Raw genomic sequence first — 17117 nt, 5'->3', positions numbered from 1 at the left:
GATAATGTCATCTGCATGTTTACTTATTTAGCTTAATTATAAAACCAATTCAGAGGCCAGGCCCAAGGTTAATTGTGGTGAAATTTATGTTTAACGTAAGTAAAAGTATAAGAAACTGCTGGGTTAGTGCTAAATCCTTCTTGCGATGTCTGTTAGAACAGTTCCCCAAATTTTACTTTGACAGTTTTATAGGTTTCTTAAAGCTATATCAAGCCTGAAGTTTTTACAAGTATTTCTGTTAAAATAGACTGGATCTTAGAAATTTTGCACTTTAAAATGTTCATTTTTTCTACTTAAAACAAATGTTTATTTAACAAAAAGTATTAACAACTAGAATATAAACCTTAATTTTCCCTCCTGAGTGTTCCAAAAATAATTTAATCTTTTTAAAATAAAATTATTTTATTCTAAGGCCTAGATGCAGAAATTTCTTAAACTCTTTGTGTGCATATTTTGTTTCGTTAAACTAAAAATTATTAATTGAACACCTAATTTGAGTAGAAACTTCTCAGCTGACTTGGTGCTTTCTAGTTTTCAAATTATTTGTATATTCAAAGAAATATGGCTTATCCTGCTTTTCTATTTATATTATGTTATAAATAATTCCATTTCAAAGGTAACTCAATTTTGGATTGTTCCTAGCATATAATTAACTTTTTATTTTAAAGATGATATGGTCTGGAAAGTGAATTTTATTTTAAATCATGGATACCATTTAACTTAAGAATAAATATGATCTAATGACCTCAGCAGGGAAAAATTACCATTTAGACCTTTAATTATAAAACTTTATAAATGTTTTTATTATGAATAACTATTTGCCTGTTGTCCATGAGCATTGTAGCTTTATTGAAATTACTTGTATTGAAAGGTCCATAAGTACATTTCAGTCTTATACCTATTGTATTTACAGTTGATGCTGTTTTAATTAACATATTAGTTCTTACCAAGGCATATTGTCTTAAATGGGAAAGAACTACTCTTGACCACAGAAATGCATATTAGCTTAGCTAATTACTTGGTTGATTTTTCTCCTGGTTGGACATATGCTGTGTTTAAGTATTAAAGATTTGAACCAATTTACCATGGATATTAGTGTAGTTGAATTTTTGTCTGGTTAGGACTAGAAAATAATGACTATACTTATTTAAAAAGCAGTACAAATTAATTCACACTGAATTTATATTCGTATTTCAAAAGTATACTTTGATATTGATGCTATATCTTTATAAAGTAACCCCCCTCTGGTTACTTTATTGAATAATGGTAAGCCTGTTCTCTACCCTACATACCATCACTAAGACACTAAGAAAATGTAGTCTATGGATCTTGGGCTTCTTCCTCCCCATTACTGCATTAATAGTTAAAAAAAAAGTTATACCACAAGGAACTTGGCTTTTTTTCTTTTTTTTTAATTTAACACATAGATTTCCCTATTAACCCCAAGAAGAATGTAACTCTTAACTTCATCTTCTAATGGTTAAAGCCCCTTTTTTCTGTATTATTCTCACTTTTTAATAATTCTTGTGCTTAGGTCTCCTCTTATATCATTACAACTTTCAGTAATACAAATACATACATTTTAGCATGAAGTACAAAATGAAAAACACTTTTTTTATGACTAGAACCAACTGATATTAAGAAAAACTAGAGATGTTCTCTTTAGGAATAAGAGAATTTTTCCCCCTTTCATTTTAATGTTAAAACTGGACTAAGAAGACTTTTTTGATGTCAGGGCTAATAAGCTAAAATTTGAGATTTTCTTGCTTCTGTGTTCGTAAGAGAACACAGAATTTCAAAAGAAAAAATTCTTTGATAATTGATGCACCCCCAATGTCTTACCAAAATTATTGTCCTAATTCAAATGGTTGAATTGTTTACTCAGAAATGCTGTTATTTACCTTAATGTTGTACTTGACTCAAGTTCCACCTACTTTATCCTTTCTAGTGTGTAGATCCTATTCAGATATTATAATGATATTTTTGTAGGAGGAGAGAACTGGCAATGGCCAGTATAAATATTTTATATTCAGAGATAATAAAAATCCTTGACAAACACATACACAATATTTGATAATAAAGACAAATTAATATGTGCTCAGTTCTCTCTAGTACTTGTCTTTGAAAACAAATTCTTAAATAATCATCTTAGAAAACTAATTTTTAAACCAATTCAATCTTCAGGAACAGGAAAATATGTTTTTTTATATCTTTATTTGTTTTAGTTACAGAATAATTAAATAATATTAAAGCTGAAAAGAACCTCCAACATGACTTAACCCAGTCTTCTAAATTACAAATGAGACAACTAAAGATCAAAAATTGGAACAGTGTTCTCTGAGTCTTAAGAAATTGATATATCATCTGAATCTAATATTTATATCTTATTTCATTTCTGTCACTATTGAAAAGCTTTTTCACACATTCAAATTGAATTTTATAATAGCAATGCTTTATAATGTAATAGTAAACACCTTGAAAGCAGAATAAATATATGATTCATCTTCAGATAATGAAAGGAAACAACAAAGTTGCTAAGTAACTTGTAACACATAACAGGTATTAGATAAATGTTTGTTGACTGAATAAAAGAATATAGAATCTCTAAATTATTTTTTAAGAAATTAATAGATTGAGTGGTTAAATCAAATGTTGTTTCTGGTATAAATTTCTATATCTTCATATAGATTTAATGTGATTTTCCCCCCCAAAGGGCATTTGGGTACCTGAAGGAGAAACAGTAAAGATTCCTGTGGCTATTAAGATTCTTAATGAAACAACTGGTCCCAAAGCCAATGTGGAGTTCATGGATGTAAGTATAAACACCAGGCAACCACATTTTTTATCCATTTTTAATAGACTGCTTTTAGAATTTAAAAAAAGAGAAAGAAATGGTATACTCTACAATTAAAGCCTTGAGCAAAGGTCAGCAAACTTTTGCTTAAAGAACCAGAGAATAAATGGGCTTTTTTGTGCAACGTGGTCTCCATAGAAACTACTCAACTCCATCCTTTGGGTAAGTGAGCAGCCATAGACACTTAAAAACAAAACAAAACAGGGGCGCCTGGAGGGCTCAGTTGGTTGGGTGACTGCCTTTGGCTCAGGTCCTAGTCCTGAAGTCCTCAGATCGAGTTCCACATTGGGCTCCCTGATCAATGGGAGTCTGCTTCTTCCTCTGACCCTCTCCTTTCTCATGCTCTCTCTCTCATTCTTTCTCTCTCTCTCTCAAGTAAATAGATAAGGTCTTTGAAAACAAAAACAAAACAAAAAAATGCAAGAATGGGTATGACTGTGTTCCAGTAAACTTTATTTACACAAATAAGCTGAAGGCTGAAACCCTGCAAGCCAAATTCTGCTCTCAAGTGCTTTGTATTTAACCACCAAGTAAAGAAAGGCAAATTGCATTTGGGAGTAGGGATGATGGTCTGAAAAATTAATTAGGCTGATTTATTTTATTATTGTTATAATCTACTAACAAAAAACATTAATCAAGATTAGTTTCGATAGTAAGTTAGTGTTAAATTTAAATTAGGAATCTACCTAAGTCAGATAATTACCAATTGAAATTTACTTTTTCAGTTCAAATTCAGAAGACAAACCTAATGGGTAAAAAGCTCCAACTATAGAAAAATAAGAGAGCTCTGAAGAATAAAAATACTTTATGAAGTTAATCAGAACTTTAAGATTTCCCCTAGCAAAAATTGTAGATTGAGCTGTTCAGCGAATTTCAGAAGGTAGGACAGATAAAATATGTATGAGGTATGCTGTTATTTTTTTCACATTGAACACAAGATAACTTGCCAGAGGTTCTATCAAAGACCCATGTATATATTCTTTCTTATTTTAGCATAAAATTTTCAATAATAAGAATAATTTTGATTTTTAAATGATCTTTATATGAAAGATGATGCAAGCATATGCATTTTGATTTTTAAAGATGGATTGCTATATATTTCTACCCAGTTTTTCTTGTAAGCTCTTTTTTAGGTTGTACAGGAGCTCAGTTTTTGACTTTGAATAATTTATTTGGATATAATGCTTACTTTCTTATATAGGGCTGCTTTTAGTTCAACAATATATTGGTTATTAGATAATAGAACTGATAATTAACTGGTACAAACCAGCTGTTCTGATCAGTTGGTGCTGTACCTTACCAGTTGCTTAATATTTTGAATACCACTTTTGTTACTTATCTACCAACACCTGACAGACATTGAGTCCAGTAACTAAATAGTGTTTCTTTCTGCAGGTGTCTAAAAGTTCTAACATTCTCTGCAGCTACATGTCCTGGCTCATATAGTAAAATGTAAAACTGAAGCCTTTTTCAGTGATATCACAATCAATTTGATCTTGATTATATGTATATGTTGTGAAAGGAATTTTCAAAGTGAAAGTTATGAAGAAAAAGGACAATGAATATACACAATATAAGTTAATATGTAAGACAGAGTTTAAAAAAAAAAAAAAAAAAAAAAAAAAAAAGATCTTGCTCAGCCTAGACTGTAGCCAAAGCTGAAATCCACAAGAATGCTAATAATCTCTGCTGGAGGCTTAGACAGCCATTTTTGTCATATTTCCATGGAAACAGACCGGCAAAAAGGGGTTAAGAGGCTACAAAATAATCACCTAAGAAAGAAGCTCTAAAAGCTTCATCATGATTTTGAATGATTATTTGAAAGCTCCTAACCCTATCCATTTTTTTTTTTTCCTGATCTGAAGTCTATTCCCATGGAAACAGGAGTGGAGATGGCAGCTTGAAGTCTTAAGATTTCTACTGAATTTTAGATGAGACTCTGATTGAGCCATGAAAGGGGTCATTTTCCTAAATGGTTGATAAATCTGGTGACCAACAGACTCCAAACAATATGTTCTTTTTAAAAGTTTAAAGAAATATTTATTAGGGAAAATATTTTTACCGAGCCCTCATACCTCATGGATAAATACTAGAAGATTAATAGATTGGTGGAATTCTATTGGCAATTTCAATAAATATCAAGCAGAAACACCTCCTACTATTTTCACAACTTCCTTCAAAACATTAGTATGACATCACAATAATTAAAATATAGTCACACTGGCAAAGTTAACGATAAATTCAGATTTTAAACAGGCTGGTGTAATTTGAATGCAAAATTATCCACATTTCATACCAACATTGTTAGCTCATCTACTATGTGTGTAAATCATTATGAATACTTAAATAACATATCAAACTGTAGTAGAAGGTTTCATGTGAGCAAATTTATTTATAATTTGGGCCTAAGAATTAAGTTAAAGTTGCTCATATTCCCAAGGTTATTGAGATTAAAGTCTTATTTGACATATCTTTTAGTTTGGGTCCTTCCATGTGGTAGAATATTCCAAGTTTAACTTTCAAACTCGTATAACACATACTGCAATCATGCTACCTTCTCTTTTGCAAACTAGTGTCTATATATATTTGTTTATCAGCATATGTTTTATGCCATTTTAAAGAAAAAAAATAAAGCTTCTGAAGATAATGGGAACTGCATACTCTTACTAAGCATTAGATCTCTTTGTCCCACCCTATCCCCAACATGCACCTTTATAGTTGGAGTAGAATGTTCTAGATTCAATAACTACTACTACTAAGTTTATTAGATGTAGCTCTGTGTTACTGGTTATTTTAATAAATGACAAAATGCAACAACTTAAAACTCACTACATCCAATATTTCTATTGATATCCAGGGCACAGGAGATGATTTTTAGAATAAAAATTCTATGGTAAAAACCATAGGCAAAAATAAATAAGAAACAATCTATATTCTATGAAATGCTATGCTAAAAGCAGGAGAAGGAGAATTTGGTCAGAAGGCTGTTACTCAACTCACCTGAATATGTCTAATGGATTCATAATGACAATAATAACACATAGCTACTGAATGGCCAGTATGTCCTTAATTACCATAAAGGAAGATCACATTGAACAACAACCCTAGAGGTCCACCTTCTTAAGAAGAATATCTACATTTATACACATGTCTAGTTTTTGTTTCAAATATCACCATTTCATTGGAAAAGCACAGGGTATTATTTTTTTTATTTTTGGTTTGGTTTTACCTTGTTGTCTTTTGGGTTTTGTGTTTTGTTTTCTTTTTATCCATAAAATGCTACAGAACACATAACTAAAAAATGAAGCTATTGAGTAAGATTCCTAGAATTGGGGAACATGGTCTGGTCAAATCAGACAGACTCTTGAGTTTGTCTGAATTTCTACTACTGTTGTTTTGTTGTTGTTGTTCGCTCTGATATTTAAGCCCACTATCACTTGACATTATCCCTTGTAAGTGTACGTGTATTTAAATGTTTTATTTATTTGTTTTCTTAAAAAATATTGAGATTAAAAAAACAATTATCCTAAATTCCAGTGACTGAATAATAATAATGCTTCAGCTTAGTGCTCTGTTTGTTGGCTTTACTGTCAGCTTTCCCATGCCAAGTCAACCACCTAGCTCCCAGTAAGTTGCTCCAAGGAAATATGTTTCAGATTATCCAGGCTTACTGTTTCAGATTATCCAGGCTTACTGTATAAATAGTCATATTTCGGGGCACCTGGGTGGCTCAGGAGGTTAAAGCCTCTGACTTCAGCTCAGGTCATGATCCCAGGGTCCTGGGATAGAGCCCCTCATTGGGCTTTCACATGGCGGGGAGCCTGCTTCCTCCTCTCTCTCTGTCTGCCTCTCTGCCTACTTATGATCTCTGTCTGTCAAATAAATAGACAAAATCTTTTAAAAAAATAGTCATATTTCTATTAAAGGAAGAAGAACTTGTTGCCCTCTCCCTATACAATAGGAAAATCTATTTATCTTGTATGATCATTGCACTGTTTTCAGAAGAAATGTCCATGTGAATTTTGCTTACATGTTGCTCTTCCTTGTATTGCCTTTATGATATTCAATGAATTCTTTAAAAATTGTATGTATGTATGTATGTATTTATTTATTTTTGAGAGAGAGAAGGAGAGAGAGAGAGAGAGAAAGTGAGCCAGCATGTGAGCAGGTAGAGAGAGACAAAAGGAGAGGAGAGAGAATCCCAAGGAGGTTCCATGCTCAACTCAGCGCAGAGCCTGATGTGGGGCTCGATCTCATAACAGTGAGATCATGACCATGAGATCAGGAGCTAAGCAGAAACCAAGAGTCAGATGCGCTTAACTGATTGAGCCATCCTGGTGCCCGATCATATTCATTGCCTTAATGAGAATTGTTCCAACTCTAACTGATATCATATTAATGGGTTGAGACAAATAGAATTTACTAGTAGAGTTTATATTTTCTTTCAGATTATAGCAGACTTAAAAAAATTATTTGAAAAGATGTTCTGTTCAATAACATAATTTCACATTATTAAAATAACATTTTTATGCTTATGACTTCACAGAGTTAATAATAACTCTTAGATCCTGTATCATACTAATAATGGATTTTTAAAAATTCATACAATTTAATCCAATGATATCTTTAGGTCTTACAGATTTTGCTCATTTGCATACATGAATATAATTAATCAATTTTAGAGGTAAAACAAAATGCAAAATTCCTTTTTTAAAAAGCCCATTACTTAGATGTCAAAGGATTCAACACTGCTGCCATGATCTTGAGAAGTCAGTTATAAACAATTCTTCTTTCCTTAAAAGAATTATAGCTAAAATAACTAAGAAAGCATTTAGGTAGTTACTTTGCTTTTAAAAATCAAACAATATCTTCAAAAAGAGATTCTATAAACTCCATTAGAAATAGAAGTTAGTCTTTCAAAGGTCTCCTAAAAAGAAAAGAAAGGGAGGAAAAGTAAACACAAGAAAAAAGAAATTTACCAGTAACTGAAGTAAATAATTTCTGTTATAATTTATTCCATTAAGCCTTGTTTATATCCTGTTAACTGTATAGAGCTTGATTAGAAATGGCATCACATCTGAAATCACTATTTCAAACACCCCATTCTCTAACTGCCTTCTCCTGCCCCTCTGGTTCCTTTTCTATTGCACATACTTGAGGAACATTTTACCCTTTTAGGTGTCACCCATATATCTACTCTTCTAGCTTTCGCTACCTCTCAGCTGCCCCTTCCCTATATCCCTCCTCAAACAACTTGGATTCATGGCTCACTGTTACAATCGCATTCCTTTAAAAATCCTCAACTTTCTTGCTTCTCAAAATCATGCTGGCATTAAGCAATCCTGGAAATACTGAAATTTCTCGGTGCCATGGTCTAGACCTCTTTTCCCTAAATTTTCTCTTTGAATTACCAAATTTCATCTCTAGTTTATTTTATGAATCTGACTTTCTCTTCATCCTTGATATCTCCAAGTTGAAATCTCAGGGTCATCTCAAGTTTAACACATTCAGAATGTTCTTTTATACCTTCTCTTCTAAATCTGTTCTGCATTCAGTCTTACCTACGTAAATAATTTGGGTATCTATCCACCCTTATTATCCATATCAGTAGTTTGGGATTTGTCATTGAATATCACAATCCCTCACATGATCCATTACCAATTCAAGAGCAAATACTTCTATTCTATGCCAAGAACACATTTGGAGAGCTTCCTTTTCTTGTTATACTCCACTGCTACCACCTTAATCCAAACTGTTGATGTCTTCAGCTTGAATTATGAGAATAACCTCCAGTTGGATCTCCTTACTTTTTAATACAAGTCTTAAATTGTGTTACTCCTTGGCATAAAAACTTCCAGTGGCTTCACTAAGACAAAATACTAAATCCTTGCTTCCTGACCTCCTCATCACTTTTCCTGTCTTCATTCTCTTCATTGACCTTCTTTCTCCTGCTTACAAGCCAAGCAGGACAATGCCTTTGCCTGGAGGGTCTTTCTTCCATTTATAACTGATGAACTCGCAGTCATTCTTATTTTCTCAGTTTAAGCATATGATCTCCAAGATAGCTTTCCTGACCCCTTAATCCAAATGATAACCTAACAGAGTTTAGAAATTTTCCTTTGTGCATCTATCATGATAGACTATTACCTACGTATTTGTGCTAGTTATTATTGTAGAAGCCCACTCTACCACTAGGCTATAGGATCTATGACAACGAAGACTGTCTGTTGACCCCACAACTGCCTATTTAATGACAAACATAATGCAAGCATGTAGTTAGGAACCAATAAATGTTTTGTTAATTGCCTGAATAGATTTTTTCCCCTATTTTTCAAAAGACTTCTATTCCTCTTTTAAGCCTTCTTCATTCCAATCTAATTAATTTCTGTAGTATTTCCCCCCAACAGTCTTACCTTTATTTGACATATTGTACTTGGATCATCTTCCTTAAATATTTATAATGCTAATCTCTGATTTATTTCTACAAACTCAAATTTAGTAGCTGTTTTGAATCCAGAGTAATAACATATCTCTGAAAAATAGATCTTCCATATTGACTCTATAAGTAAGAGTATTGACTCTTTGAAACACTTTAAGTGGGAAAACCCTGAGGTGCCTGGGTGGATCCATCAGTTAGGCATCTGCCTTAGCAGGTCAGGTCATGATTTAAGGGTCCAGGGATAGAGCCCCAATCAGGCTCCCTACTCAGCAAATAGCCTACTTCTCCCTCTCCTGCTCCCCCTGCTTGTGCTCTCTCTTTCTTTCTTTCTCTCTGTCAAATAAATAAATAAATCTTAAAAAAAAGAAGAAGAAGAAGAAGCAGAAGAAGAAGGAAAACACTTTGTAGATTTTCGATATATCCAGGAGGCCAGGAACCTCCCCTAGTGGGAACCATTTGAATGCTTCTGTGCAAATGTGGGCAGGTAGGGCTAGGTTTCATTTTTAGCTTCTTCTTAATCTTGAGTTCCTGATATTTTATGTTGTGGTTTAAGATAGTGTTTGCTTCTCTAATAACAACCTGTTATTAGAGTTTCCCCCAGACCCACCCCTGTCTCTTGCCTATTTATATCTATTCCAATAGGAGTAAGGATGCGTGGATGGGATCCTGTATAAAAAGGGGCGGAAAAAGTTTGATTTTATCAGAGATTTTGGCAAAAATAAATAATAGAAATAATTGACTGCAGTCATAATTCATTGCTGGTATCAGTTATCTGAATTTAATAGATATTCTAAAACTTCAGCTTTGGATATTTCTGAGGGAATACTAAAATGTTTGAAAATAGGCAACATACCTGACAAGTTTTATATTCTCACAGGCTTAATTTTTCTCTTGAAGCACCTAAAAGAGACTATAAAACCAAAACAGGTTTCTCTCTGTAAACCTCAACATGTAACTTAAGTTTTCTGCTTCTGTTTCTCCAAAGCATTTCTTGGGTTTGTGTGCATGAAAGGACATTTCTCAAAGGCACATAGTCTACTGTGCCAATATTTGAATTCAATAAATGAAAATTAGGAATCTGTTAAAGGCATTAGTTTTCCATATTGTAGATATTTTCCAGCTCTGTAAACTCTACAATTTGGTGAATTTCATAAATCACTAGGGGATGTATTGCTATGCCACCAGAGAGCTAGAAGAGAATTATACTGATCATGTGCAGTTTCTGACTCCAATCTGAATAGTATTTGCTAATTATAATGGCTTAGAAAGAATTCTCAGTCCGTTTGATTGCACCAGTAGGAAGAGCTGTTTATCATATAAAACTTGTTCATAAAATTCAGGTAGAAAGCTCTTGCCCATAGGGCGAGCAGAGACTGGGGAACAGAATTTCCAAAAAATTAGCAAATAATTTCAAAACATATCAAACCTTGATATGGATGGTTTGATTAAGGTTTAATCCTCTGTTTGCAGTTTCAAGGATATAAAATATTTTTTCTGCTAGAGGAAGGGACCACCTGAATAAAAGCCTGATTTACATTATGTGGCATAAGGTGATTTCAGTTATTCAGGTACCAGTGATTTGATTCAGGAAATGAAGGCTCAATGTGCTGATATTTTCAGTAGCGCACACACACACACACATATGTGTATCTACATAGTGGAATGAATATATATTGATATATATTAATATTATACATTATTATATATTTTACATATATTTTATAATTATATTATCAATATAAATAAATCATAAGTATTGCCTATACTGTAAATGCATATATTTTAATCTCATCATTACCCCTTTTCCTAAAATGATTACCATAGAATCTCTCTTTAAGCCTTTTTAAAAAATGACTTGTTCTATAAATACTACATAAAAAGCTCAATTTATTTCCCCAGTAAAAATAAAAATATCAAGGTATTGTTTTGAACATTTCTAAGCTGCTGCAGCTTTTAAAAAGCCATGTTTTTAATTCTCATCGCTTACAGTTTATGTATAGGTGGGCACAGTGTGATTAGAAATAAGAATGAGCACCTCTGAGTTAGAAAAATTATGAGAGTGGTTTGTCACGAAAATAAGCAATCAGTGAGGGCATTTTATCTCAAAACTAAAAAGCTTACAGTTTTCCACAGTGATCATAGCCTCTGCAGTTTTATCTAGGGTTTTGATCCACTTACAAATTTAATCTAACCTCTCGGAACTTAAATGTTCTATTATCTGTTAGAAAATAATTAGAAGCTGTAAGCAGAAGTCTGCATACGTGGGGTTCCTTGGGAGTCTCTAAGCTCATGGAAGCAAGGCGTTTGATGGATACTGGTCAGCTGATATTGGACGAGCAGCTAATAATAGCGGGAAATGCTGCTTAGCTAGGTGAGAAAGTTAACTCGGGGAAAATGAAAATGAAACATTTGGGATTTATGGTCGGAAATAAATTTCCCTTTTTCATTCCTTTCCTGGTAAGAAAATAGCCCAGGGAACCAGTTCTTTTTTTTTTTGATAATTTATAATGAAGATCTAAGGCCCCACTTGATCTCCACCATATTCACTGTAATTTCCTTGCATCCTTACAAAGAAGTTTGAGTGCATTAGGAATATGTTTAATATAATGTATACAAATAATAGGTGAATCTGATCAGTTAATTAACAATTGTTGGCTTTAGCAAACCTGTGGTAAATTAACCGCAGGAAACGTGTATAAGCTTTTTGGGAGGGTTGCAAACACAAGAGGCTTGAGTACAAAGCCAGAAAAATACTTTACTTTTGTGATAAAGTAATGAGCCAGGTCCCTTTAAAATGAAAAATAAGTTAATTTCAAAATGAGGATGGCTCATTCACTTAATGAACATGTTACTATGTTCTCATTAATGAAAAAGTATTTTGTTCTTTTGCAGACAGATGCTTCACAACAAAATATTCTTTAGTTTTTTTCATGTAATGTTGGCTTACATCAGAGGGGATTTCAACCTACATTACTGTATTTTCTTTAGTTTTCTACTAAATTTATAATGCATGGACTAAGGTGTAGCACCTAAAGCTGTGTGTTATTTTTGCATCCCCAGCAGGGTTGTTGGTATCTTCTGATAGCTACTTCAGGCTTTGTAACTCCTTTACCACCCACTTACTGAGTAGTAAGAATTTAGTAAATATTTATTTTTAGTTTGAAGGGTGGATATGCTTACTTCATTGTTTTTTTAATAGGCTTTTATGGAGGGCCTACTATGCACACAGTCCCATGCCATCTTTGTACTCTAGGGCTTATTAGATCACTATCATGGCATAGACTTAAACTTGGTGAGATTTTTCTGGTGATATTAAGTTGATAAAGCAATGTTTTATCAGGTTGGAACAGAGGAAGTATGACAGGAAATTCATAGAAGGAAATAGTGTCATTAATGGTGGGTGGATTTAAGGATCTTTTAAACTCTTCACCAATGCAGGAATACATTTTTCGGTCTTCCAATTTATTTGATTGCTTTTGTCTAAAATGCATGCATTTTAAAGACTTAATTTATTTGTTTGACAGAGAGAGAGATCACAGGTGGGATGGGCGGGGCTGGGGAGCAGAAGGAGAGGGAGAAGCTGGCTCCCTGCTCAGCAGCGTGGGGCTCTATCCCAGGACCCTGGGATCATCACCTGGCCGAAGGCAGACAGTTAACCGACTGAGCCAACCAGGTGCCTCTAAAATGCAAGCATTTTAGAAAATAATTGACCTTGTTTCAGTTTATTTTTATCCTTATCTTGTTTCTTCTATATGTATTTCATAGACTTATTTTTATATATTTTATGCGATATATACATGATATATAAACCATCTTGTATGCGACTGTGGAGTTTGTTGGTTGATGTGGAATCTGCTTTAAGTCAGGAGGGAAAAGTTAAAATACAAATATTTTCTTATAACTTACTCAACACTAACTCCTTCAAAGTATGTTATTGAAGTTTAACACAGTTTTTGGATGTAGGTACTTATATAAACACTGATATTTCTTGTTTCAGATATTTTTATTTTAAAAATAAAAGCAAGAACTTGTTAATTTCCATTTCACTGTGGCTGTTAGTTGTGGAGATTAATTTATTAGGAATATTTGCCTATTAATGCTGGCCACCCAAAAGAGTGCCACAAATCTCCTATTTTATTGGGTTTAGGTATGAACATATTTTGAAAAGGTTCTGTTCTGTTTTTACACTTGTACACCCTATTAACTCTTACATAATGTCCATGACAACCTTTCCAGTTAATCTTTATATTTTTGAAAACTATGGAATAATATCAAGAGATTCATTAACGATCAATCAGCTCTTCTGCTTGATAATCTAATTGTTATTGAAAGTGACTGCCTGTAGAAATAAACCTTGCCATTTTAAAACAATGTTCATTTTTTCCTCTTCAATCAAGTTGTATTCTCTTATAATATTTATATGTTTATATTTTAAATATATTTTTATATATTTCTATTTTATATATTTTATATAAATATATATTTTATATATTTATAATTTATAATTATTTGTTACAGTAAATCTGCATTTGTGTACATCACAGACATCTGTAACGGTTAAGAAAATGACATTCTTATTTACCACTGGATATTAAGATATTTATAAACAGTGTGTGTAATTGTGTTGGCAGAGTTTTCTAATTGAAAATGAGTACAGGACTTTCCTATTAAAGCATAAAGTCCACTGCTTCTGAAGTAAGCAGAATTGCTATTAACAGATTATCATCCCTTTACTTAAAACCTTATCTGTGGTCCAGTGGAAATTAACCACCACCATCTGTACCAAAAAATTCCCAATTTAAACATGTAAGTTAGAACTCCTACAGGGCATATGTTGTGGTGAGATGGGCAGTGGATGAGAATTCTTCAATTTCTCTAATGTCATCCATTTGGAAATTACTATGACGTCTGGAAAGACCCTGGCCTCCAGGTATTCTTTCCTATTTTTCTTCCTATGTAGGCAGAACAACACACCATTTCCTAGTGGAAGTGAAGATGAAGTACAGAGCACTTCTCCAGTAAATTTAATTTTATCTCTTTACAAGACTCATGCATCATGGCCTGTTTCAATCAATAAATTATTTTCTCCCTTTAAGATTTAGACTTTGATTAGCTTGAACTTCTTAAAGCAGTATCAGAAAAGCAAAAAAGAAACAATTTATTTAAAATCTGTGAATTGTGATCCAGGCATATTGAATACATTTTCTTGTATTCATCATGATAATAAAGCAACCAAGACCAGCAAAGTATATTTTGGCACACAAACTTGCATAATTAATGCCAACTTTTCATAATAAGATTAAAACTTATGTTTAAGAACTTCCTATTATTTAAAGATTTTTTTCTTCATATCTCTTTTCCCATTAGTAGTTCAAATAGATACAGTGATGTTTAAATTTCTAAAGGGTAATGTATATGCCAGATTATTATTATGCAGATAGTAAATGAAGGTTTTTAGGAATCTGTTAATAATACAAGATATTATTTTCATCACCTTAAATGAAATGTTTTTCAAAGAAGCTACTATTGGTTCAATGTTATCAGCCAATCAAGACTTGATGAAAGACAGTTCTAATATTTAAGTCAACCAACCAGTCTGTTTAAAATATGTATTTGCCAGCTAAGCCATTTTTGAAGCATGGTCCTATATTATCTAACTGTCCTTTTGGTGATGAGATATTACATTACAAGGTCTCTTTGTGCTATGAGGTTGATAAGGCTGAATGTGAGCACTGGCATACAACTAAACTATTTGACTTACAAATCAGCATCAGAGCATAAAGTATTCAGGGACAAGGGGCCTTGGCGGACTACTAAGTGATATTTATCATTTGGATTTCTTCTTCTCAAGTGCTTAAATTTAGGAACATGTCAGTGTCTAATAGGGGATAGTGGCATAATCTCAAGGTAAAATTCACCTGTAAGTAAGAACAAAATTAGTTTCACCACTAAGAGCATGCGTGCTCAGGGGACGTGCACACACACACACACACACACACACACACACAAATAGGTAAAACCTCAATCAAGATTTGGAGAAATCCCATGAACCCCTATGCTCATATAAGCCAACTCTTAAATCATGTTTCCTTCTCTCAGGGTGTTGAATACTATATAACACTTTAGGGAGAGTAATAATATAACTTTCATTTTATCTCTGGTAACTGGCATTTTTAATTTGCCATCACAACATCAATTGACCTGTGCCTTTGCCTATGAGACCCCATTTGTGGTTTGTCAAGGAGAAAACATAAAATCTTATAAACGAAGAATAGTTTAAGAAAGTAGAAAGAAATCATTTATAAATGTGAGATTTGGTAATAGTTCACTCCGAAAAGTAAATTTTATAAGCCCACTTGAACAATAATGGTAATCCCAAGTAGTAGGAAACTGCGGTATTTCAGGAATGACTGGGGCAAGACATTAAATGTGGTAAAGATCACAGAGACTTCTCTCATCTCAGCTTTTACCCAGCTTGTGTGAAGTGTCCCACTAACCCCTTGTCTGAAGAGCAAAGTTTAGGAAAAAGCTTCCCTGTGGCCTGTCTTGGGAACATAACTATTCCTGGATCAAATGAGAGGTAGAGTCCCATTGTTTAAGTGGCTGTTGATGGCCCAGGAGTTTTAGTGTATAATTTGAATAAGCACTAAGACTCATAAAAGGGAGAGAGGAAACTAGAAAGGCAAACCAATCGGTGACTGCAAAAAAACAGTTAATATTTTGGGTTCGACAAGATAAACCAGAGGCATTTTTATTTGACTGCATAACCTCATTTTTTTTTCTTTACTTTGCTTTCTTTTTTTTTTCTTTTATAACTCACTTTCTTTTAATGGGAAATTTTAAAGATATATTTTCTCTAGTTTTTTAATTGAAGTAGTATATAGAAATAGATATAGACATATAATATCAATATAAGTATATATATTTATGTATCTATGTAAGTATGTATATTTATAAATATAATTGTTTATATGCTTATAATTATTATATATTATATCTTATATAATATTTATATTTGTATACTTATAAATATATATTTATATAGTATTATATATTATAAGTACTATATATTTGTTTATATAGTACTATATACATAGCACTATCAGCTTATATTTAAACAAAAGAAAAGAAAAAAATAAGCCTCTAGTGCTCTTATTGCTACTCACTGCTCCCTTGGGTCTTACTTTTCAGAGATAATTTTCTTAGCTGTGTTTCCTGGCATTTCCCTCCACCTTCCTAAAAATATGCTTCCTCTGCCATTTCTTGATTGTATCAATTTTAGATAAAACCTTTTGGCTATTTAATACGGAAAGTGAAGATTTAGTATTCTCAGATCCTTTTCTACACTTTTTTCCCTTATATTCCTTATGTAATATTTATGTCTTAATTTCAAAATTATATTGATAATTTAGGGTCTTTTTTCAGAATTATCACTATAAAGGTGTTGCTGATAACTATTTCACCAAGAATATTTTTTCTTCTAAGCATTCTATATCTCTACCTCTAATTCTTCCCCAATTTACAGACTTCTCTTCCACGAGGTCAGAGTGACTAATTACATAGGATTTTCATGAACTCTACCAGGTTTTGGTTTGTTTTTAGTTTTCCTTCTCTCTCTTACTGAGAGAAATCCTTCCTTAAGAACTTCACTCTCATGTTCAATCTGGACTGGTAGTTGTCTAGGTTAAAGACCCAGCTGTAATCTGGGCCCTCTCTTCCTCTTCATCTAGAATCTCCCTTTGTTTTTCAACTCAGTTGTATCCTTTAGTTTCTTCATACAGTATCTTCTTCCTGGGGCACCTGAGTGACTCAGTTGGTTAAGCA

General features: G+C 32.8%; 1 protein-coding gene across 1 annotated transcript in view; it reads left to right on the top strand.

Moving 5' to 3' along the window:
- ERBB4 (erb-b2 receptor tyrosine kinase 4) overlaps nucleotides 1-17117 on the top strand; it is a 1176406-nt gene that overhangs the window by 965729 nt on the left and 193560 nt on the right. The window contains exon 18 of the mRNA XM_059395472.1: nucleotides 2714-2812. Within this exon, the coding sequence (XP_059251455.1) occupies nucleotides 2714-2812 (99 nt within the window). The remainder of the gene's footprint in view (nucleotides 1-2713; nucleotides 2813-17117) is intronic.

The sequence above is a fragment of the Mustela nigripes genome, chromosome 3 (genome assembly GCF_022355385.1).
Source record: "Mustela nigripes isolate SB6536 chromosome 3, MUSNIG.SB6536, whole genome shotgun sequence".
Taxonomy (NCBI): Eukaryota; Metazoa; Chordata; class Mammalia; order Carnivora; family Mustelidae; genus Mustela; species Mustela nigripes.
Note: the sequence above shows the minus strand (reverse complement) of the source record. Positions and strands in the feature narration are given on the sequence as shown.